Source organism: Polypterus senegalus, chromosome 8 (assembly GCF_016835505.1).
Source record: "Polypterus senegalus isolate Bchr_013 chromosome 8, ASM1683550v1, whole genome shotgun sequence".
Classification (NCBI taxonomy): domain Eukaryota; kingdom Metazoa; phylum Chordata; class Cladistia; order Polypteriformes; family Polypteridae; genus Polypterus; species Polypterus senegalus.
The window spans coordinates 111,853,306-111,878,223 of NC_053161.1; the positions used below are offsets into that span (position 1 = coordinate 111,853,306).

The 24,918-nt window shown below is 38.2% G+C and overlaps 1 protein-coding gene across 1 annotated transcript in view; it reads right to left on the bottom strand.

Annotated features, from left to right (window-relative positions):
• Positions 1 to 24,918, bottom strand: part of btbd11b (BTB (POZ) domain containing 11b) — a 513,987-nt gene that overhangs the window by 236,175 nt on the left and 252,894 nt on the right. The window contains exon 2 of the mRNA XM_039761620.1: positions 9,871 to 10,020. Coding sequence (XP_039617554.1) covers positions 9,871 to 10,020 — 150 coding nt within the window. The remainder of the gene's footprint in view (positions 1 to 9,870; positions 10,021 to 24,918) is intronic.

Consider the following 24,918-nt stretch of genomic DNA (forward strand, 5'->3'; position numbering starts at 1 on the left):
ATCTTATTATTATGCTATATTTTGCAAACTTCACTAACAAAAGTCTCTCATATCCAACATTCTTTTATCTATAATTAATTTTATTCCTCTCCTGCTAAACTTTGTATAGGCAGTGAACTGTCCTATTTAAAATTAAGTTATTTAGATAAAGCATGGTTTTGATTGCTGATGTACTGTATGTATACAATGCACTATTAAGAATTTTGGAATCCCCCGTTTGTTAGATGAGTAGGTGTTTGAAATCACATTAAGACAAGGGGATAGCCAAGGCTAACAGACAGACACCACTATCTCCATGCAGATGTGTTACAGTTTTTCACAATTGCTAACAGACTAAATTGACATGCAACTGACACACAGAGAGCAAAACCTCTTCTCAAGTTTCTAAAACTCTAAACACATTTCCTGCTTTACACATATTTTGCAATTCAAGATGGCACTTTCTAAATGCACTGAACACGGTTCTCTGCATAAGACACAACAATCTGACATAAAGTCACATGTTTGCCATTAAAACACACTGCCATTTAAAAGGACAGAACATGAGCTAATTGGCCAATATATGTGCCACCTGGCCAAACACCTCAGTGGTTTATTGTTACCACTTCAATCAGGAAGTAAGCACTATAAAAAGACCACAGGTGAGCACCTTTTTTTCAAGAACAATGGAAGACATTGCAGAGAGAGGAAGAGGAAGAGGAAGGGTGAGGATGATAGGGGGAGGAAGAGTGAGAGGTAGGGGTAGAGCTGGTATAGGAGGTCATGGGTGAAGAAGACAGCAACTGTCAAATGAAATCAAAGCAACCTTAGTTGATCATGTCATCAACCATGGGCTGACAATGCAAGAGGCTGGACGAGAGCGCCCAACTTGAGCCGTTTTACTGTCGCCTCTGTCATCCGGACATTTAGACTGGAGCACAGGTATGCAACCAAAATGTCTTTCACACTGTGTAGTACACCCCATGTCATAGTGTATCAGTTGGCTGACACCTGTGTATTTCATGAATGGCTAATGTCATACACTAACTGTACAAGTTTCCTGTCCAATTTACTCTACTTTGGGGGAATCTTTAGGCTGCATTGTCCAAGCCCTATATTTTTGTTTTTTGTTTTTGTAAAGGACTGAGAGACGCAACCATGGTGGAGGAAGGGGTCAAAATGTTCACAGGGGTACAGGAAGCTGCCATTGTAAACTTGGTCTTGGAGAATAATGAAATCAGATTAAGAGAAATTCAAAGCAACATCATCCAAGACAACACCATATTCACCAACATTCAATGAGTCAGTCTGTCCACATTGGCATTCTCAAGTGAAACCAAATCAGCCTGAAACAATTGTATAAGGTGCCTTTTGAGAGAAACTCTCAAAGAAACAAAGAGCTCAGACGAGTATATGTGGATGTAAGTACAATATTGACTGCAGCACATTACACGCAACATTGTTTCCCAGTGTACTGGATAACACCATATTGACTGATTTTAGTTCATTGTTTTCAGGGAGTACTGGAAATGGATGCTCATGCAATCCCACATGAGTTCATCTTCATGGATGAGGCTGGTTTCAACCTAGCAAAGACCAGAAGAAGGGGAAGAAACATCATTGGCCACAGAGCCATTCCTGGCCAACGTGGTGGGAACATCACAATGTGCACTGCCATCTCCAATATGCATGGTGTCCTCCACCGTCATGCCAACCTTGGACCATACAACACAGGCCATATTCTAACATTTCTGGACAGACTCCATAACATTCTCCTTCCACCAGAGCGTATGAATGATGCAGAACATGCAAGAACCCGGTATGTTGTAGTATGGGACAACGTGAGCTTTCATCATGCAGCCCCAGTCCAAAATTGGTTTGCTGACCACCCACTGTTTCTCGTGCAATACCTCCCACCATTCTCACCATTTCTGAACCCCATAGAAGAGTTCTTTTCGGCATGGCGGTGGAAGGTATACGACTGGCAGCCCTATGTGCGCATGCCTCTTGTGCAGGCTATGGAAGTGGCATCTGATGAAATTGATGTGGGTGCGATTCAGGGATGGATAAGACACTCAAGGCGCTTCTTCCCTCGATGTCTGGCAAGGGAAGATATTGCCTGTGATGTGGACGAGGCATTGTGGCCAAACCCAGCTGAGAGGCAAGATGCTGCCTAATTATTTTTCTTGCCTCTTTTTTTTCTATATATTTCTTCTGCACATTTTCTTTTTCAGTTTACTGTTTTTTCTGAGCATATTTCTGTTCGCTCCGATGTAAATATATCTGCTGTGCATGTGTTGCACTGACTTGTTTGGTGAAAAATAAAAAAAAAGAAATGCATGTGTGTGTATCTGCAAATATTTCTGTGCATGTGAACACTCTAATTTTCTACAATTTAGACTATTTTAGTATTGTGGCAAAGCATACTAAAGATGAGAGTGCTTTTCATTTTGCCCAACAGTGTGTAGTTGGTTAGACAAAAATCTGGTTATATGACTGACATGTGTGCCATTTAGTGCAGTAGTTTTATTATGATCATTCTATATGTAGTTTTGGTTGCAGTGTTTCATTTTGCAGGATATGTGAGGTGTTTTGCTCTTTGGGTGAGGTGTTTTGTGAATTGTGCTAAATGATTTGCAACAATGAGCCTTGTTGTCAAAATTGTGCTGTAAAAGAAATGTAAACGGATATGGGCCTGGTCTTTACATGTTTCCAGTAAGCAAAAGATTTCCTTAATTGATTTACATTGGATTATTTTCCATTGTGAGTTTTTTTTTAAATTATGGGCCAATTAACTCTGTAATACCATATATCTGATGCCACAGTTTCAAATTGAAATTCACATAGTCATGCATGGGTACCTAAGGATCACCTTCCAGGCTCAGGGTATGCAATACCCTGCTAGGGCAAGAGGGGGTAACCCCACTAACAATGCTTTTTCTTTTCTCCTCTGTAGCTCCAAGAAGCTGCCCAGTTGGGGAACCAAAGCCATGCTCAGCTAAAAACTATCTGCTCCTGTTGGAACAATATATATTTAAATAGATCTCAAAAGATGGCATTTCAGTGTGAGAAACACAGTCCCAAGTCACCGACCCAGACCCACTTGAGAGAGACGATTTATATGAAAAGCCACAGAGGCTTATTTTCAGAGTAGGTCTTATTTTCGGGGAAAACATGGCATATGTTTATTAGTGATTTCTATTGTGCCACCGCATGCACATTTTCTTTCTGTGTTTTGGACGCTTGAAGTAAATGGGGTGGCCCAGTTGGCACCCCAACTTTTCTTTGGGTCTCCTCTCCCTCATTTGCCCCTCACAACATATAGTCAAACATCACAAAGTGAGATATGGCATCTAAAAATCTTATGATGAATGAGCACTAGTGTATTTTAATATGGCCTTAAAATAATTTGACATGTCGACCTGTTCTTGTTTGTTGTGACACATAATGCGCTTGCATGGGCAATGGACTTGAACAACCAAATGCCAATGGTACAATGTTGGTTTAATTGGGAAAAATATATATTATATATATAAATCGAGGATATATTTGGAAAACATACTGTGTTTCCCTGAAAATAAGACCATTATTAATTTTTGCTCCAAAAGATGTAGTAGGGCTTATTTTCAGGGGATATCTTATATTTATTCATGTACAATAATATTCATTTATCCAAATACAGTCATATCATCTTCTTCTGAAATATTGTCATAATTCTTCACATTCAAACCCTGAATTCCAGCTTGAATTTCTTGCTACTCCAGCTGCTTCTCAGATCAATATGCCTGCTTCGATGTTTGATGAATGGTTCAATGTGGTGAAGCAAAATGCCGATATACAAATGTATTCATGTTGCCTTTATATTCAGGCATTGCATATTCCCCAAAGTAATGACACGTTATATTTTAAAAGTCTCACATACCATCTTCTGTGCCGTCTTTTTTTTTTGAACATTTCAATACCATCAGAATGTACAGCGGCATATTTGAGCCACAGAGAAAAAAATAAGGACATAATGAAAATGGTTATTTTGTAATTAAAGTGGAAATTTCGGCTTTAAACACGAAATGTCCACTTTAATCCCGTAGTTTACTTTCTCATTAAAGTAGACTGTCGTAAACGTTATCCCAGTTGTTAATCGCAACGCGCTTCTGGGGTTTCCTCCTGACCTGACAGCAGCAGCAGGCAGCAATAGATAACCACACAGAACACATTAAATTTATAATATTCCAGCTCTCTGCACATTTAGAATCCTTAGATTTATACTTGATATCACTTTCATGATGAAATGCATTAAAATATGTATGTTACATTTACAGATAAATTGTTAACTTTATTTAAATAATGAATACTCTTAAGTTACACATATGGGGTGGCACGGGGGCAGAGAGGTAGCGCAGGGAGTCACATCCCTTGTGATTCCTGCCTGGAGTTTGCATGTTTTCCTGTTGGGTTTCCACAGTGTGCTCAGTTTTCCATCCAAAGACATGAAGGTTTGGGGATTTGGTGACGCTAAAATGGCGCTAGTGTACGTGTGTGCTTGTGTTCACCTTGCGATGAGCTGATCCCTCGTCCAGGGACTTTGTTTCTGTCTTGCACTGATGTTGCTGGAATGGGTGCATCTCCGAATTGATGGATGTAATCATTAAACATCCTTTTCAGAGATATTGTGGCAAGGTGTCCTCGGAATGTAATGGATGTTTTGGGCACACACGTCACATCGCGTAAAGTATGAACCTGGCCTTAGGCGCCTTACGTTTCAGCTGACGATCTTGACTAGGGTATTTTTTCGGAGTAGGTCTTATTTTTGGGGAAACACGGTATATGTGTATCAGTGATTCTGGCATGCCATGGACATTTTTCTTCATTCTCTCTTTCTCCTAATTGACATTTGGAAAATGTAGCTTCATGTTTGCTAATTAATTTGATTTCTAGTAATAGGTGACATTAGGCATTACGTCGTTAATAAAACATGACTTTCAAAATTAATCTAAAATCAAAATGGAAAATTACAGTCTAGTAGGTGAACTGTGATCATAGTTTTTATTGGAATATATTATATGTTGAATATTTAGATTTTTTCATTGATATTATGAATGTATAATAATAAATTGGACTGATCAATCAGCAGTCTTTGTATATGAAATATATATCATCATGAGAGAACTGCAGTTCACTTGACTGGTAAAGGCTTAAAACTTCCAATTATAATTATATTCTATGTAAAGGAATCAGAGTACTTGGGGTTATTTATCTAACTAGCAAAATACCCGCGCTTCGCAGTGGAGAAGTAGTGTGTTAAAGAAGTAATGAAAAAGAAAAGGAAACATTTTAATAATAACGTAACATGATTGAGAATGTAATTGTTTTGTCATCGTGATGAGTGTTGCTGGCATATATATATATATAATATATATATATATATATATATACATATACACATATATATATACACATATACATATATACATAGATATATACTGTAAATATACATATATATACATATATATACACATATATACACACACATATATATACATATATATGCATATACATAGCTACATATATATATATATATATATATATATTAGGGGTGGGACTCAAAAAATTCATCTAATTAATTAGGGGGTTTGTAATTAATTAATCTTGATTAATCGCATGTAATCACACAAGAAAATTTGTCCCAAAGCGCAAATGTTTTTTTTAATTTAAAAGAGTTTTAGTGGATGAGAGAATCAAATAATAGACATGGACATGAATATTGTAAACTCAATGTCTTTTAATTTTTGAAAAAAAAAATGCATTTAAACTGCATTTCAGTTCAAAACAGAAACAAAAATATCATCCCTGGCTAAAATTGGGCAGACTTAAAAATAAAGTGGTATTTCAAGTACTTTAAATACATGTTCAGAATGGCATTGTCTTTAAATAAAAATAACAAAAATTTCAACATAAAGTGCGGTTTTCCTTCTTAAAACAATAAGGCAGAAACATAAAAGGTAATTTGACCAGCTTCACCTTTAAACTCTGAGTAACCTTAGGCAAAATTATTTAGTACATTAGGCTAAAACCGTGTGATCATTGAACATTTTGTAATTAGATGTAATTAGAATTACTAACGGTCACGGATGTCCAATGAGCCCCAGTAAGAGCCACAAAGTCCGCTTTCTGTAATGCTTCTAAATTTGCTTGCTTTTCAGTGTCATAAAGCTGTTGAATTTCGCTTGAAATAGTCTTTCGGCATGGCATTTGGAAAGTTGGATAACCTGACGCTAACTGTAGCACATTTTCCAACCCCCTATCTTCCACCACTGTTAGTGGTCTACAGTCCAAAGCAATCCATTTTGCGAGAGAATTTGTAAGTTTGACCGATGTTGACTTACGAATTTTGGTCCTGAAGCCAGTCATTTCATCAGGTTTGGGCCGCCAACACCTTTTGTTGGTACTCAAACTCGTACTGCTAGTGCTAACATCATACATAGTTTCTGTGCTCGCTGTAACATGTTTTGCACTTAGATGGCACCGTAAGATTGAAGTGCGTCGGTGGTATGCAAACTCCTTTTTGCACAGTTTCCACAAAACCACGCTTTTATCAAGGCTTCTGTCGGGTAGTCTTTCGAAATGAAATTTGCCTCCGATCAGTCCTAGCAACGCGCTTTCTTCAGACTCTTCCATTTTTGTAGCTCTGATGTGTGCATCAATGTAATCGATGTACCAGGAAATCATGCATTGACAAAAGTTCCCCTTTGCTTAGAATGTAAAGTGTGATTAAATGCGTTATTTTTTTAACGCGTTTTGCAGCACATGCATCGAAGCTTCTGAGCTGTGCTTGTGCTAAGAAAAGGAAACATTTTAAAAATAACGTAACATGATTGTCAATGTAACCTTTTTTAGGGTCTGTCCCTGAGACTTACCAATTGTCATCGCAAAGCAGAGCCTCACTGGAAATTGGAGGCATTTGAATTGAAATGGGAGATCAGAAGGTGTAATGGGGATGCGAGGAATACAAACTCTCTCCCCTGAGCAACCACCAGTAAAAATAGTTGCCTCAATTAGGTTCTTTTGCAGACACGTGACCTGAAGTCTCATGCCGTTACAAAGTCTCTGTGGCTGTTAAGGTTTTCAGTAATATTATTGGTGTCCCAAACCTCCAAATTAGATTATGCTCAGTAGTGCCTGGAGGATTCAGAGTGTGGAGAAGCCCTAGAGACAGCGTGTGTATTAATTTGTGGATTTTTCTGTGAGTATTTGGTGGCAGCGTCACAAAGTTGCTTCCGCAAGACCGTGTTAGCTGCGGAGCTCAGCTCAGAGTGAAATGAAGTGAATGGGAGGGGAGATGCTGACGTAACTTCCCCTCCGCCTTAACTGTCAATCCCCCCACAAACACAGTCTCTCGAAATTTGCATAAGCACAGTCCTACACCAGCAATTTTAACTTAGTTACAAAGTGATCAAAACTCTCGTTTATACCCTGCGTCCTCTCATTAAACTTGTATCCCGCGAATATCGTGCTAGTCGTGGCATGACAAACGCCAGCGGCAGCCTGTCTATGAACTTAATTTAAGGAGCGTGTCTACAAACTTAATTTAAACTTACGGTTTACACCGTGCTTTGTTTCCGCAGTAGCTGTACTTATGAATATGCTTGTATGCGTCACTCGCTTGATATTCTTTTTCTGCCTTCTCAATTGTGTAAAGCGTCTTTTCTTCAGCGCTCTTTGGAGCTCTGCCTTGTTCTCTACGTACTGCAGTTACAGTCAGTTCGCGTGATTACGTGGGAGGCGTGATGATGCGCGACACAACTCCGCCTCCCATGGCCATCGAGCTGCAGTCTATTACAGTACATGGGTGACAAAATAGGTTTCAGTTATGACCATAATGCGTAGAATTTCGAAATGAAACCTGCCCAACTTTTGTAAGTAAGCTGTAAGGAATGAGTGTGCCAAATTTCAGCCTTCTACCTACACGGGAAGTTGGAGAATTAGTGATGAGTGAGTGAGTAAGTGAGTGAGTCAGTCAGTCAGTCAGTGAGGGCTTTGCCTTTTATTAGTAAAGATTATACAAAACTGCTGATGTAGAGAACTAAGCACTAGTGGTAGAACACTTACTAGCAGCCAGACTCATGTTGACTGACAGTCATCCACTAAGTTTGTGCCTCCTTACTTACCAAAATTGGTACAAATGTGGTGCCTGAGAGCAAAGAACATGACTGCACCCTGTCACACTTGCTCATCTACACAACTTGTATTTAAAGAATGGATTTGGATAGGCATATTCAGAAAAAATAAGCCATGGCCAAAATGAGAATTTAAAGAGGATAAACAAGTGAAAGTCAATAAAACTGCAGTAATGGTCAGTCGACACTCAAACCTTAAACTGTTGTCAAGAGGTGACCAAAACAAAATGAGATCATATGTACAACCAGCCAAAAACAGCATCCTGCACAAAGTTTTGGGTCTCTGCCTCTGATTAGGAGAAGGGCTCAGTAGGACAGAAAGAACTCATATCATACATATTGCTTCTCTGGATCAAGAGGAGAGAGCTGAAGCAGTTTGAATATTGTTAAGGCATACTGCTGTCTTTAATGGGAATACAATCAGGGGAACACAGACTACCTTGGGACCTTCATCAAAGTTGTTAAAAAGTCTGCCTGCTTTACTGTCACAGAAAAGGTTGTCTGATGTATGGCCTAATTTCACTCACTGGTATGCTTATAAAAGATCCCCCTCGATGACAATGACTGCGTAAAGCGCTGGAAGGCAGTTGCAAAGCAATTAGAAAAGACTCACTAGGTCAGAGAGAAAAAAGAAAGACAGAGACCTTGACAGAGCCTGGGTATATAGATCTTGCTTTAATGGTTGCCAGCAGTGCATTATAGTGTCTTCCTACCTCTATAAAAAAAATGACAAATTCTGCTTATCATCTGCTTACAGTATGTAAAGTACCTGCTCCATTGGCAACTTACAAGGAGGGGTGTGCCAGGCATAGTCCACTGGAAGATGACCCAGTGTTAGAAATTGTGCAGCACTAGAAGGGTTTCATTTCTAGGTAGGGCTAGAAGAGCTGTGCATGGGATTGGTTTGTCTGCTTAATTTCTAATTAGGATCATAGTGGCAAGATAAGCAGACGGTAAGTAAAAATGTCATCCAAAGAGAGCAATCTAAGACATAAGCAGGCAGTTAAAACTCAGAAAAGTGTGAAAAACAAAAATATATAAAAAACTAAGCATAAATACAAATTTCAAAGCACCAAAAAAAAACCAGAACTCAATGCAGGCCTATACACAGGATGCTAGAGCATCACTAAGAGGTGTGCTGGCTTTGAGAACAGGAATCATCCCATCACATGTCTATTAGACAACAAAATGAGATAGGTAGAGATAACAGTTGCACAAAGGAAGGACCCCCAGCCTGTGCCTAGCAGTAGCCAGCTTGAGAATGCGGCTATGAACAGCTCTTTTGTACAGTTCCATTATTTTACAGGCATAATATTTAATACTTGTCCACCAGAATTCTCCGTCTGACTTAATTATTCATTACTTTCTGCATGATGCGAAGAGTAAAATACAAGAAATTGTAGAGGACTTGACATTGCCCATGTTCAGACAGTATATAAAAACTACTGAAGTATAAATGTGTTTAGAAGCTTGTTAAGAGTAAATCTCTCGCTATTGTTAAAAAGGTTTCTTCCACTGATATGTAAAACAAATTACTAATTAGGTAAGAAGATAGTAGCACTTTAGTCATCTCCACATCTCTACAGGATGACATTGGCATGCATTGTGTAGTTAGGGTTTGTGACGCTATGCCAAACTAAATGGCCTGTTCTTACCAAAACAGTCATGTTCTTAGATCACTTTTGCAGAACATAGTCTACTTTAAGAATATACTTACTGAGCTCAGCAATACTGCCCACCCGGGTTGCAAGCAAGGACTGCTCAATTGTCCTGAGTTCAGACTGGCTGTACATCTGCATGTCACCAGGCTTGTTGGCTCGCTGCTGATCTCTGTGTAAGTTCAGGCTGTCAGGAAGACTAAGCACTCCTGCAGGAAGAGAAAAATAGTAGACGTTGATCAGTATTAATGGCGCTGGGAGACTTAAGCCCCTGATATATTATGCCAAACCCCTGATCTTGCATTAATTTATTTCACCCACCTACCCCCAACTAGACTGCTCCCGGCTCTGCACAATAGTAAATTTATTTGACCACAGTTTTTCACAAAAATATAGTTATATCAGCAAACTGTAAAAAAACGAAAAGGGACCCCCCCCCTCGCCCTCTCTTCAATGTTATATATATATACAGTGGAACCTCAGTTTGCGAGTAACTTGGTTTACGAGTGTTTTGCAAGACGAGCTAAAATTTTTAATACATTGTAACTTGATAAACGAGCGATTTCTTGCAATACAAGTAGTATGGATACACTTTGTCTGCTGAGCGTCATGTGATCACAACTGAGCTGATGGTTCTTCTCTCTCTCGCATGTGTGTGTGTGTGTGTGTGTCTCTCTCTCGCGTGTATGTGTGTGTGTCTCTCTCTCGTGTGCGTGTGACTCTCTCGCCGTGCCTCTCTCATATAGTCAACATCCGTACAAGCGTATACTGTTTACTACAGCATTGTGACTGTGTGTGTGTGGTGTGTGCGTGTGCACGCACGTGTGCTGTGACGTGTAATTCCCCATCTTGCGCCCCAGAACACGAAGCTGAGTCTCAGTACTTTAACAACTCCAGCTTTAATAAGCTTGAAACAGCAAGAGCGCGATTATTTATTGTAGTGGGATCTGCCACTCTCCTATACACAGACACAGCAGTCAGGCAGGGTCGTTGCCAAGTAGTACTGTGCCCTGCGCATTTATAATGTTCCTTGTATCACCCATCGACGGCAGGCGCTTATAGCATGTCCACGATCTTTTCGGATTCACTTTTACAGCAAACTGCTATAGCGCTGGGAGACTGCGATTGCTTTGGGACGCTCTTCCGCGTGTTGTCCCATTGGGTGGAATCCCACAAGAGTTTAGAAACTCACTCACACCAGCCATGATTCTTTTCAAAGGTAAAGTGCAGGTTAATTTGTTTTATGTATTTTTACTTTATATTTTGTATTAATCATTTTTATATGAATAGTTTTGGGTTGTAGAACGAATCATCTAAGTTTCCATTATCTCTTATGGGAAAATTCACTTTGATATACGAGTGCGAGCACGTTTCTGGAACAAATTATGCTCGCAAACTGAGGTTCCACTGTATATCAACGCGAATGAAACTTGGAGTAGTTTAAGAGTGCATCAGGAGGAGGAACAAGGCATTGAAAAAACATGGAATTCTAGTAGTAATTTTGCTGCAGTTCAAGCACTGATCAAGATGGTTTGAAGTTAAATGTGTGTGTGAGAGCTTGGAGAAGGATGTCTCTAGATACCCTGAAAGGAAACTGAGGCCCTATTACTATCAATCCTTTGAAACACTCCTGATCAGTATATGACCATTTCATATAACTCAGTCTACCTTGTCTATCTGAAATAAGCACCAATTTTAATTTGAAATAAAATTCTTTGGTGATTACTGTACATAAATTATACTGTGCATGAAATGTCAACAAGTTAATTTAGTAATGGGATTAAAATAATAAAGTATAATCTAAAAGAAAATGTACGACAGAGTACTGTGAAATTCTTAATTGCATGTGCTAATCAATACACAACACGTCAACACTCACTAGCTCGGAACTTCTGTCTTCCTTACCTGAAATAACTACCCTACATCGAGGAGTGTTACAGTAATACTTCTCTTTAAACACCCTAATGTAAACTGCAACAACAAAATAAGAGGTGCAAGAACTTAAAGTCATAGTTAAAACACAATTCTAGTTTGTGCCTTAGTAGTCGAAGTGATTTATAAAAAGGAGGAATTTGGAATGGAAGCAGTTAAAACTGCTTTCCAGACAATGCTTGGCATTTTTTAAACATTCCCATGTTTACTAGTGTGTGATGAAAATCACATTTTTTCATCTTTTAAAAGAAATGTTCTTCACTAGTGTCAGAGAAACATGATCAAACAGCAGGGTCTATAATGCTTCCACAATTAAACTTGCTTTCTAAATGTTTAAATATAAACCTCTTGGATGCTGCGTGTAAATATTTGATAATCCCTAAAGGCAGCAACAACACTCTTCTGTATGTTTTTGTTCACTGAAGACCCACAGTGTTTTTAAAGGGATTTTTCTGTTAGTATGAAAAAAAAACTGAACACACATGCGGTGGGGATTTTTGTTCTAAGTCTATATAAACATGGTGTGGGAGTCTTGATTCTCTTTAAAGGGCAGATTTACAGAGGAAACACTGAAGTGTGACAAGTCAAAGGTTATGTTTGGATTCATTCTTTCCTTTCCATAAAAGGCACCGATCCTCATCGAGCACCAACAGCCAAATCCTCAACATGTGAGCAATACTCCCACCCCATAACGACTTAGTGCAATGTAGGGCCTGCCAAGCAAATTACAAGAAACTCCTAACATTAAACTGCATGACTGAAGTTATTAACCTTAGGAACACATTGTAGCTTAGTGAATAAGACTGGAACCCTGAAACTCCTGCATGTTGAGAATCTGAACAAGTCATTGCAAGAAACACACCAAGTATGCCTGAGTAGTCAAGCATGACAATAATTTGTGGAAATGTTGTTCCTAATTGGATCAGTGCACTTTTAAAGCAGTTCAGTATTGAAGTCCCAAGTTTGAATGTTGACACAATCACTACCTAATTGGAGTGTGTAAGTACTCACTATGTGTGTGCAGGAAGGAAGATTTTCAGTTTAGGATAACTGACAATTCTAAATTGACGCAGCATGAGTGACAGCAGGGATGCCGACTTATCATAAAAATTGGTGGGGGTAAAAAAAATCAAGGCTGTAACATCAATAATAATAATTTAACAGCCTACAACTGACAATACGTATTGTCTGAGTTCAAAGGCTGGTCATTGGTATTGACAGATTCATCAGCATCGTACTGCAGTAATGCTGTTATTTTAATGAAGCATTAAAAACTCTGACATGTGTGAGAAGCCCGGTCTTTGGTATGCAGTGGAGTGGTGGTTTTAAACACTTGAAGTTATTGTAGGTTACTTGGGAGATTTTATTAAAACATTTTCAATTATTCATAACATTTATACAAATTGGAATTAAAAGATTAATGGAAATTCATTGCTTCCAGCTTGCACTTACTGTATATTGTTTTGTTTTCATAAAACAACAATCACAACCTTAAAAATAATAATGATAATAACATGACCAGAGTAACATATGAGAGACAAATGCAGCAAAATAAAAAATCAACACACCAACAAGACTGTGACTCTGTGTTCTTCAATTCAAATTATAAGCATTTACCAAATCGGTTTACATTAAAACTTGCAAAAAACTTGACAAATATCATCCTCTGTGGTTCATTACAATGACAGATGGCACTATTTTTATATTCATTGTTGGCTGGTGAAAAAAGTTTACCGTAGTGTCTCATTGTAAAAATCTCTGGTATCATGCACTGAATAGATGGTGATACTGCATTCTTTGTGTACATTGGTGTAGACAGAGTAATTAGGAATTGGTAAATGTTTCAAAATGATAATTATATTTGGTTTCATTGTGATTATATTGGACTATTACGTTTCTTTGCAGGTTAGGTGCATTGGTGATCCTAAATTGTCCCTAGTGTGTGCTTGGTGTGTATGTGTGTGTGTGCCCTGCGGTGATCTGGCACCCTGCCTGGGGATTTGTTCCTACCTTGCACCCTGTGTTGGCTGGGATTGGCTCCAGCAGACCCCCGTGACCCTGTGATAGGATATAGCAGGTTGGACAGTGACTGACTGACTGACTGTTTTCATACATGTGCTTTGGAGGATCTTCTTTTGGGCCTATCACAGGTATGTAATTCCACTCCAGCATGAATATTACCACTTCTTCTGCCTTCACAGCCAGTGGGGGCAAATGACTCTGTCCCTTCCAGGCCAAGTCCTATAAACCTGGGCATCCCCAGAAGGAAGTGTCTAACGTTGGTTCAGGCCAAACTGGAAGACAGAGCTCCTCAAAGCCAGACCAAAAAATTTGGCAAATTAAGAGAAGGGTATAGCCTATATTTCTATAGTTTAAGACCACCCCACGTTTGTTTTGTTTTAAGTTTGTTTGTTGAAATAAATGGGAAGACCCAGCAGGTGTCCCAACATTACTTTGGAACTTGTTCCTTATTCCTGTTCAAGCACAATTTAGGTAATGATAAAAAAAATGCACTCTATACTTGCTGGTTCAACTGCTTATGATTCTCTGCAACTGTTATCTGCCTCTACAACCAAATTGCTATGTTTTTTGACAGAAGTGGTTCACCTTAAGCACATATTTTTCTAAGATAGTTTTACAGACTGAGAAACTGCATCAACATTGTGAAATTTTTAAACCACTGTTTTTCACCAAGCCTCCTTACAAATCTTGCTCTCACCATTCCTGGTTTCTCTCTCTCAGGTTTTTATGCACAGTTACAGCAGTTGTAACTGTGAGGAAAGAGGCAACTAGATTTTTTTCCATTTGCCATTTCCCTTTCTTGGCATGATGAGGTGACAAATTTGCAGATGTCTTGCAAAGATAGATAAGTAGTCAGTAGCCAACATTTTTGTTGACAGTTGTCTGTTAGGTTGCATACAGTGTATGTCTGACAAACATGTTTTTATACATTTTGTACATTCAGATCAGATATCTGTATAAATTCAAATTAGAATATGATTTCTCACAACATTATTTAGAAAAAAATCAAAGATAGGCCAAAAAAACTGGATGTGAGTGTGGAGTAGTAGGTCCACGCCTAAGCAACAACAGGTCCATTTTTAAATAAATAATCACGCCCCAAAGAAGGTTCATCGGATGAGGGTGTACAGGACTGCATTTCACTCTGCATTCTATTGAGGTGCCGCAATGGTGCCGCAGAGGGAGCGGCTCCTCACCCCTGCAACCAATTAGGCATCAGAGTTTAAGAGGAGCCTGAATGGCAGAGAGAGAGAGGAACGAAAAAAAAGAGAACCATAAAGAAAGATTGGGAGGTTAAAACATAGGCGAGAGAAGCAGGCAGGAAGATGGGAGAGTACCGGTGCAAGAGTGAGGGAGCAAGAGAAAGGAGAGCCATCAGGGGAGCGTGTGGCAAATGCTTAGGAGCTGAAGAGGGTGACTCTAGCTGACTTGATCCTGTGTAAGTCCGGGGAAGGCTGTTAGAAGGATCAAGGTGAAGTTTGGATTGGGAGCCCTGTTGGGCAGCCATGGGACAGCAAGGACCCGGGCCTGTGGAAGAAGTTTGGTTGTGCCTGTTAGTTTGACATCTCTCTGGGCTGTGGAACCTAAGCAGGTAAGCTGGGGAGATGTCCATTTGAAAGGAAAGCACCAGGGACTTGATTTTAAAGGTTAGGCTCTTGCCTAGGGTCTTAACCACATTTATAAAAGATTATTTACAGGATTTGTTTTTAACCTCCATGAGCACTGTTTTAATGGATTATGTATTTATTGAATATCTAAACACTGCACTATTTGGACACTTTTATTTTGATTGTTGGATTTTAATAAAAGCACTATTCACTTTATGCATCTACCCCTTACTATGTGTATGTGTCCTCATTTGCCCGGCTCATCACTTGGTTACGTTATCGACGGTGGCAGGTCTAAGAGGCTCCTGGATGCAACAAGATTATAGATTCCAACCCACACCATCACAGTGAGCCAAAAAATTGGAATAGGATTGCTTTTAGCTACTGTCTGAAAGTAGCCTTAGTAGCCTATAGAAATGTATAGACTTAAGTGCACCCTATCAAACGTTTTTCCAAAGTGACTTTTATCTAGTGTTGCTCTGGACTGGGGAAATATTGTCCCACCTAACTTCACAGTGCCTGTGAGTATGTCAGTGCAATCTGTAATGGACTGGAACCATTTTCAGAATTGGTTCTTGCCTTACACTTGACCACAATGGGAGCGACCACCAGTAAACACTATTAAACCTGACCATGACAGAATAGACTTCCAGTAAACACTATGAACTGTTAAATACAAAGTGTAAAAGTAAAGTAATAATAATTCATTACATTTATATAGCGCTTTTCTCAGTACTCAAAGCGCTATCCACACAGGGAGGAACCAGGAAGCGAACCCACAATCTTCCACAGTCTCCTTACTGCAAAGCAGCAGCACTACCACTGCGCCACCTGTACATAGAGCTAACCTCTAATGATTTTGTTCTTTTTACTACAGTTGCAGCAGTACCAATCCAAAGCAATTGTACAGAGAGACTGTCAAAAACTCATCTTTAAGAGGCACATATCTCTAGGGTGATCTTCGTCATGCTGCAGGGCAGCTGTTGGGCTGGTTTGAGGAGCTGCTCAACAAATTAATCATCTGAGAGATACTCCTTGAGCTACTTTTGTTTGTGAAAATGTGCTGTATAAATACATGGTGTACATTATACATATAGGCAATTATTTTAGTGAAAGGAAGGAGGAACCGTTATTCAAGTTAATAACTACATTGAATAGATTGCATATCACATTTGCTTACAGAAGGCCTAAGAGTAAAATTAATGAGCACAAAGCAAAGAGGCAGATGACTTAAAAGGAGAAGAGGGACACAGTTCAGTAGACAAACTGTGCTACACATAAAAGACTCCAGAAAAAAGATCTTACTCCAGAGTGCACATTGCTCCACCCTGGAATTCTCTAAAAAAGGCACTTATCCTCACTGCTATTCTCTGAGATGGCATGCCTACAATTTTACCAAAGAGGCAAACAGAAGTGAGAATAACCTTCAAATCCTAACATACATGCAAATGTCTATGACGGAGGGGCCTGGACATAAAAACTGAAATAAAGGAAAAACGTTGGACATAAAGGTTGAAAAATTCAAACCATAAACGTTGACTTCTTTACAACATTAAGTACAACATCATTGTGATATGTAGTGATGCAAGAGGTGTCAGTTACCTCTTTGTTCCATCTTAAAATTTACATTCATTTGTCATAACCAGAAACTGTCTAACAATTCTGGCAGGCCAATGTGTTGTTACAATACCACAAAGCATTATAGGGTTATTACCATGTGTAGAGAGTACAGTGAAAATATTACTTACATGTGCTAATCAAAACTAACTGTCATCATGATTATCTATCTACTCTATATACCTAAAATCCTAAGCCTAAAAGTGCCACGATTTTGTGCAAAGATTTTATGTGATGTTTTTATGTCATGCTTTTTGTCACGCTTTAAATCAGGTTTATTTTAAAACCTACATGTATATGTTTGGTATCATTCTTTTCAGAATTTAATGTGTTGTTGTTAGATTTTCACATTCTTATTCCGTTTTTAAATTATAAACTAAAAAATATCAAGAACTCACGTTCCCTGAGGCAAGACTTTATGCCAAGAGATTTAACCACGTACGGGGGTTGGAAATAAAAGACAAAGAGTAGGACAGCTGCTGTACAGGCTTTTAAATGTTCGAAGCACCGCGTGAGATGCAGATCACACGGCAGGGCAGCAGCAGCAAGCCACCAGCTGATCGAGTAAAGAGGAGGTAAAAAAAAAACTGCATTTGTTTCCTATTGTATCACCATTTAAAAGGGGATTTCGGAGTAGTGACCGTGTCTACTTGGGGTGTGTTCAGTCCCCCTCTTCACAACGCGGGGCAGCAGAGACGCAAAGTGGCTGGCATGTAGTGCAGGGTGGGGGGATTGGTGAGCGAAGCAAACAGGGGGTGAACCCCCTAGTAAGATACAATTAACCATCTTAATGTTGAAAATTCTGTCTTCCTAACAATACACATTGTTTATAATAAAATTCTTGAAATTAATTGAATTAGTTTAAAAATATAGTATTGATTATTATTTATCTTTAACAAAAGAAATTTCCCTTATAGCTATTCCACATATTTCCCCTTCAAATGATTATATCAGTATTTAATTTTATAATACTGCTTTGGCAACTTGTACTCCAATGTTTATGCAGCTCCCCATTTTAACTTCAAAATGGGAAAATGGATAAACATTTAAGATCTTGAGTGTTAAGTATCTTTTAAAAGGGGTTTAAACACTGTGCATGTACTTTCCTTTTTTCCTTACTTGTGTTTGTATCTGAAGCTGAATGAAAATCTTACACTCTAGGAAAACTGCAATTAGGCTCAGATGAAAGATATGAAATCTTTAGTAAGTTATATAAAATATAAATGGAAGGCAGGCAGATAGACAGACAAAGGGAGAGAACAAGGTGGGCAGTTGAAGTGGAGAATAAACACCTGGAGTGTGTCACTGGGAACAAAAAGCTGCTCTTTTCTCTTCTTTTTAATAGATCTTTCTCTTTTTAAGCTGGCTACAAACTCCACACTGCAAGGATCTTACAATTACATCTTGGTAACTGGGAGCAAAGCCTAAAGGAGCAGTTACAGATGCGAGAGTAATCAAAGTAACAGTGCCAGCATGTGGGGCCAAGTAAATGCCATTCAATGCAAAATGCTACTATCTTTCATCAGCCACCACAATACTGTTCAATTCGCTGATAATTCGACACTACAATAAAAACTGTCATAGAACTGTGAACGCATGCATTGCCTCTCCCGTTCCAGTGTGCTCTCTGCCAGCTTCCATTGGGTTACCTAGCAATGCAGCAGTTTCACTAATGTGCATAATAAGCATTTTAAATAAAAAAAGTATTGAGATTTATAGGACAAAATATTTTTTTCTCAAGTTAAATTGCATTTGTCATGCTTCCCTGGCTGGGGTTCAAAAATCTCATTTATGCTTATTTTGTTTGTTTTTTATTTTAAACTTGTTTGTAAATTTAGTTTCTATACTGTATGCCAAAGTATTGTCTGCTATTTTCCTTGTGTTTTCTGGGTGGTTCCCCAAGAAACAAAGCCACCTGCCCATCACTACAAGGGACAGCCTTCAGCCCTTAGCTTCAGGCTAAGGGAAACACACAGTCCCTTGTAGTTCATTGTTAATGTGCTCGTGGTGTGGTGAGTTCTGCTGTGTTTTTTTTTTTTGCTGTTTGGATATTTCTGTATTACTGGATTTTATGACTTTTTGCTCTGCCTTTTGACCACTTTTCAATTTTGGGTTATCCTTCTATGCATTACTAGACCTCTGTAGCCCAATACATTTCCTTAACTGCAACAGGCGGGCCCACCAATATCATTGCTGAGGGTCTGCCCTCAGTGTATATATATGGGCTAAGTGTCACAGAGTGCTGATGGATTAGGACCATTTGTGTAAGCATTAGTTGGCTTTTCTAGTATTCTTTGATATTGTTAGTCAGTCTTTGAAATCGTGTTCAATTTAATTGGATTCTCTTCTTGGATCATGAATTGGATATATTTGTTTTGGGTTGTCTTTTAGATTTTTTTTGCTCATTTATTCCTGCCTTGCCTACCTTGTGCTCGTTTTTATTATTTAATAACTAATAAAGAATAACAAAATAACAAAGAATAATGGAACTTAGTTTTGTTTTGTAAAAAGGGCCAGGGGTTTTGGATTACTGAACTTTAAACTCCACAGACCCATTTTGTTCCTGTGCAGGCTAGAAAGCTGGCTTTTTGAGTCTGGGGCTAGGCTGCCAGAAATGAGACTTGTTTCTGTGGCCTAGACCTAATGTAAACTTTTGTTCATTTTGTGGCCTATGTCCACCACTTTGAGAGTTTGCGGGCTGGAATTACAACAAAATGACACCCCACAAGAATTTAGCCCCAATTCTGAAAATATAGGCTGAAGGTAAACTGTCAGTAGTGATATCATAGTGGGCCTGCTTCTTGGGAGTTCCGCCAAAGTGCAGTATGCAAGGAATATAACTTATTCATTTTACATTTTAGAAAAAAGAAAATATAATAGAGAAATAACAAAGACATAAAATACTAAGCAACTATGCAACAATTAACAGAAAACTCCTTAAACAAGAAAATACATCACAGACAAGGTCCAGGCTAAACCATAACAGAATTTAGAAGAGTAATGAGCAAGACCAAAAGGTCAAAATCAATTGTCATGTGGACAAACGCTGCAGTATAAAAGTTAAATAAAACAGGTTCTGTCAGAAATGTCTTATTTAATGTATTATGTTTGCTTTTGGTTCAAAATGTTATCATCAATATTTCCATTTGTTATTGCATCATCATTATTACGATGATGTCATTATTAGATTATGATGACACCGATTCTTTTATTTGTTCCTCTAAAGAAAGACCTGTTTGATTCTCTGCCACTTGCATTGAAAGTCTTTCTCACAGTATGCTCATTATATAATACTCAAACAACTAATGGTACATTAAACAGATGGATTAATAGTAAAAGCAAAGAAGCAGTTTATTTAAGGAACAAAAAAAACTGGACATCTTTTGGACATTTTTAAAGTGACAGTTTAACAGAGTAGCAGCCACAAAGATGCATCTGCATTCACTTGAAAATTGAGCTGTAAGGCTTTATGTGCTGCCATCTGCGGATCCCAGTTGTCTCATTAGTTTTTATGGAGATCACTGACTGCTATTCTTGAATCTTTTTGAGCTCAGAAGTCTAGTAGATTGTTAAAACATTGATCTAAAGAACCCAATATGTGGTATAGTACATGCTGAGGATAAAGTAAGGAAATGCAAATACTGCCTCTCTATCCATTGTTAACAGATTTTGAAGAGGTGTTTCATTCATGAGCTCCAGGTGTGTGCTTTATGCTTTTCAGAGAAGTTCACATCTGCTTGAGAGCTTAGAATAACTCCAGGAGGGCACTTGGTGACAAGTGACTAGGCAAGAGGTGATCAACACATGACGTTCCAACTTGCTCATTACCACCTACAGTGTATGAAAAGAATTTTTTTTTTCTTTAGAGCTCTCACTGGAATTCTCAATATTGCGTTTTTATAATTAGAACATAATTTTTTGCTATGTAACTGCAGTTATTACTTGACCCTGGTAAATCTTTCTCTTAACAATCTACAGTATATATCAACTGTTACTCATATGACAAACAGTTAAATCTTCTGTAATAAAAAACTATGACTAGGGAATAACCTTGGTGCTAACGACTCAACTTCACACTCAAAATGTCTCCTACTGGTAAAAGACCAACATACTGAAAGTTAAGGGATAAGATTTCTGTTTCAGGAGTCAAATCCAAGACAAACCTGGCTTGGTACAGAATATCCAGAGATGTTACATAGTTGATGAAAGTCTAAAGAATTCCTAGCAGAAAGACCATCAAGACATCAGAAAAAAAACTGATACTTCTAAGCTTTGGAGGAGGAAAAGGTTATTCCTAAATCCTTGAACTGCAAGGACAAATAAGTTTATTTTATATGAGATCAAGCTCCATTGCTCACAAGAATTATTATTTTTAGTCATACAGAAAAACACTGAAATTTTAAAAAAGGGCTATACAGAAGATATGTGAAAGAGTGACATAGAGTGATCAGGCCAGGATGTGAACCCATCATCTGTAAGCTGGGGTAACAGTGCTAACCACAGTGCCATGGTGCTGCCCAGCCCAACCAGTGTAATGGAAAAAAAGTCATTCATTAATTATTACACAGTGAGGACAGTACACTCTTACAAATAATGGTTCCTAAATGGTATTTTACTGGGTTGTGTGGTTTCTTGTAGATTCATTGCTTGACAAACAACCATTTAATTCTGGGAATGCATACAAGGTTGATTCTTTGTACAAAACAGAAATCTTTAATTAATATTAGATGACCTAGCAGGATACTAACAGATCAAGAAAATCTTAACTTAGCCGGTGTTATTGTACGCAGTAAGAGTCCTTTAATAATCATGAAGCCATTGGGATTTCACACATCTGTTTTCATCTATTCATAGTTATTTATGGAACCTGTCTTACTGATCTACAGTAAGTAGATAAAGTTCTTTTTTTCCCTGCGAACCTTCACATGCACAGTTCTTTAGGTAACCAAAAATGGTTCCCTTGAGGCATCATTTTGCAGAACCACTTTAGCACCTTTAAAAAGTGTAGGTAGAGATTTAAGACAATACTGAGGAGGATATTTGGGTCATACAGAAGCAATTTTTCAAACAGAAGGAAAAAAGAGCAGCTTGTCACAGGTAAAGATTACTATTTTAGCACATTTATTTTCTCCACTATTTAAAAATGGAATGGTAGATATACATCACTGTTTGTTACGTGATTTGATGCTATCCATTATTTTTTTAAATAATCCAGGGCTACAGAATTAACATCCACCAGCATCACTGGCATCCAATAATGATCCACGTGGACTGCTGGATTTGCTTTATATTTTTCATACTATTATTTAAGCTTTTGTAGTTGTTGATTTATTTAGTGAGTTATTGGTATGAAATTATTTTTATGTAATGTTAAAGCACTTTCCTAGTACCAAACCTTTGGCCATTTTACCTTTCAAAATCGGGTGGTCTGTTTGGACACATGACAAATTCAACTTATTTTTAAATGAAAGAATGAAAGAAAGCTTTGTTTTTGTATTGCATCACCTTAAACTGAGAAATAAAAGGAAGTGGCTGCTAAAGATATAAAATATCTGAGTCGCCCATGTGTTTAAAAAATGATAGCTTGACACAAAATGATTACTACTTTTACCCCTTTTCATAAGTCAGAGTAACTAATTAGAGGCAAAGAGAAAATGGGATGTTCACTAACTGCAAATGCAACCTTAAGAGAAGAGAAGGAGGCGGAGAAAACAACAACCGACCCAATAGATGCCCTGAGCTACTGGAGAAGCAGATGCCCAAAATGCACTTGTAAAGACCTGGCTCTTTATTTACTAGTGATAGCCATTTTGATTCATTCACTTTACTGATTCAATCCTTTCGAACTGCTTGTTTAAGTGAATCAATTCTTTTGAATCATTTGAATCATTTTGAGTATGGCATATATGGGAAGAGTATGGGATATATGGAATGTACAAATGATTAAATTATTATTTTTATCATTATTTTGATACATATATAAAAATAAAAAGTACATCATTATTTATTAAATTATATATAACTAACGATATATAAATATATAATTAATTATATATTTAACATGATAATTCATATGCCATTGTCCTGTGTCTGTACACAAAGATACATCATTAAAATAAGACATTTCGTTACAGAATCACAAGTGAATGAGAATCAGGAAACTAGCAATGATTCACTTGCGTGAACGAGAATTAAATGAACAAAAATCGTTAAGACTGTTTCTGGTAGTGCGTCATTCACGAATCAAATCACGAGTCAAGACTCATGACTCAGGGGGTCCTTGCACATGTGCTTTAAACATCTACTAGCTTTAGTGAAACAAAAGATGCTGATGACACGGAACACGCATTCACTTTAACACTCCTGTTCAAGAGTTGTTCAAAAGAACAAACTGTTTATGAATCATCCATCACTGTTATTTACAATGTCAAGCCTAGGTTGGGGCTGAGGCAATGGCTGGCCACATTGTCAATATACGTGAAAATCGTCAATTGGCTCCTGACATTTGCAGACATTTCCTCAAAGTGTCAAACTGCAGCCAACACATTTTTTTTTTCCCCAGTGGGGAGGCCATTATGAGGGAAGGACAGTAAAGCGACTGCCTCCCAAGGTTTTGTGTCCCCCCAGAACACTGGGTGGCAGTGTCCCTCTAGTATGGTTACCGTTTGGACACTCGCAGGGCTGCATGGGAGTTGTAATATGTAGTTTTGCTGAGCAGCCCTGATGGGGTTCTTTGGTGCAATGAGGAGGAGCCGCTGCGAGCAGGATCCCCTTCACAACAACAACAACAGTAACAACAACATTTATTTATATAGCACATTTTCATACAAATGATGTAGCTCAAAGTGATTTACATGATGAAGAAAGAGAAACAAGACAAAATAAATAAGAAAATAAAATTAGGGAACATTAATTAACATAGAATAAAAGTAAGGTCCCATGGCCAGGGAGGACAGAAAAAACAAACAAAAAAATAAAATCTGCAGGGGTTCTTTACAGAAAAGATCCACTGGACCCCGAAGTTCTTCCAGGTGGCAATCCTGTTGCACCAGAAGTACTCCAGGGTTGATACTGAAAAGCAGCTGCTGTGCCTCATCCAACAGTCAGAGTCAGGAGGAGGTGGACAAGGCTTACTTGGAGAAGAGTGGAGGTGTTAAAGGAAAGGAAAGGAAAGAAACAAAATGGAATTGTGATTGATTTACCAGGTGATTAAACCTGTAAAAGGCATTTTGTTTGAGTATAATGTCTTTCCTTGAACCTGTGACTGTGTGGTTTGGTTGTGTTTGGGATGGAGGTGTGCCCCCTACAGGACATAATACTTACATATTGTTTATTAGTTGGTCACTTTGGGTATGTCCTTATAATCACCACTCCCTTCTACCTTACTTATAAAATATATATTTTTGATAGATTTTAATCTTCTTTAGCATTTTAGCTTGGGCCAGGTTTCAACATGTACACAGCCAAATCACACATACTGTATTGCACGTGAGAGAGAAATAATATTGTAAATAAGATGGGGCTGCATTTTTCACACACAGTTTATCATGCAGTGAGAATAGGATGGACTGCTAAGGTTCTAATAAAACTGAAGGGGATATAATTCATCTTCACTTTTCTGTTTACGCTTCCAGAGCAGTCTTTTTTAATGGTTTTCTCATATAAATACATTTATTTTGTCATTTATTTTTTGCTCTGCAAAACAGATGAAAAAACATTGCATCCATATTTAACGACAAGTAAATCTAATAACATTGTATATACAGAAGTGCACTGGTGACATAAAGCATAAGAATTTTACAAGTCAGATTCCCCTGCGCCGGCCCGTGCTAAAGCTTAACCACCATTTGATGTTCTTGCAATCAAGCTGGCATCAAATCTTCATGAACCATTGCAGCTCATGTGTGGGTTTTTATTGAACCATTACAT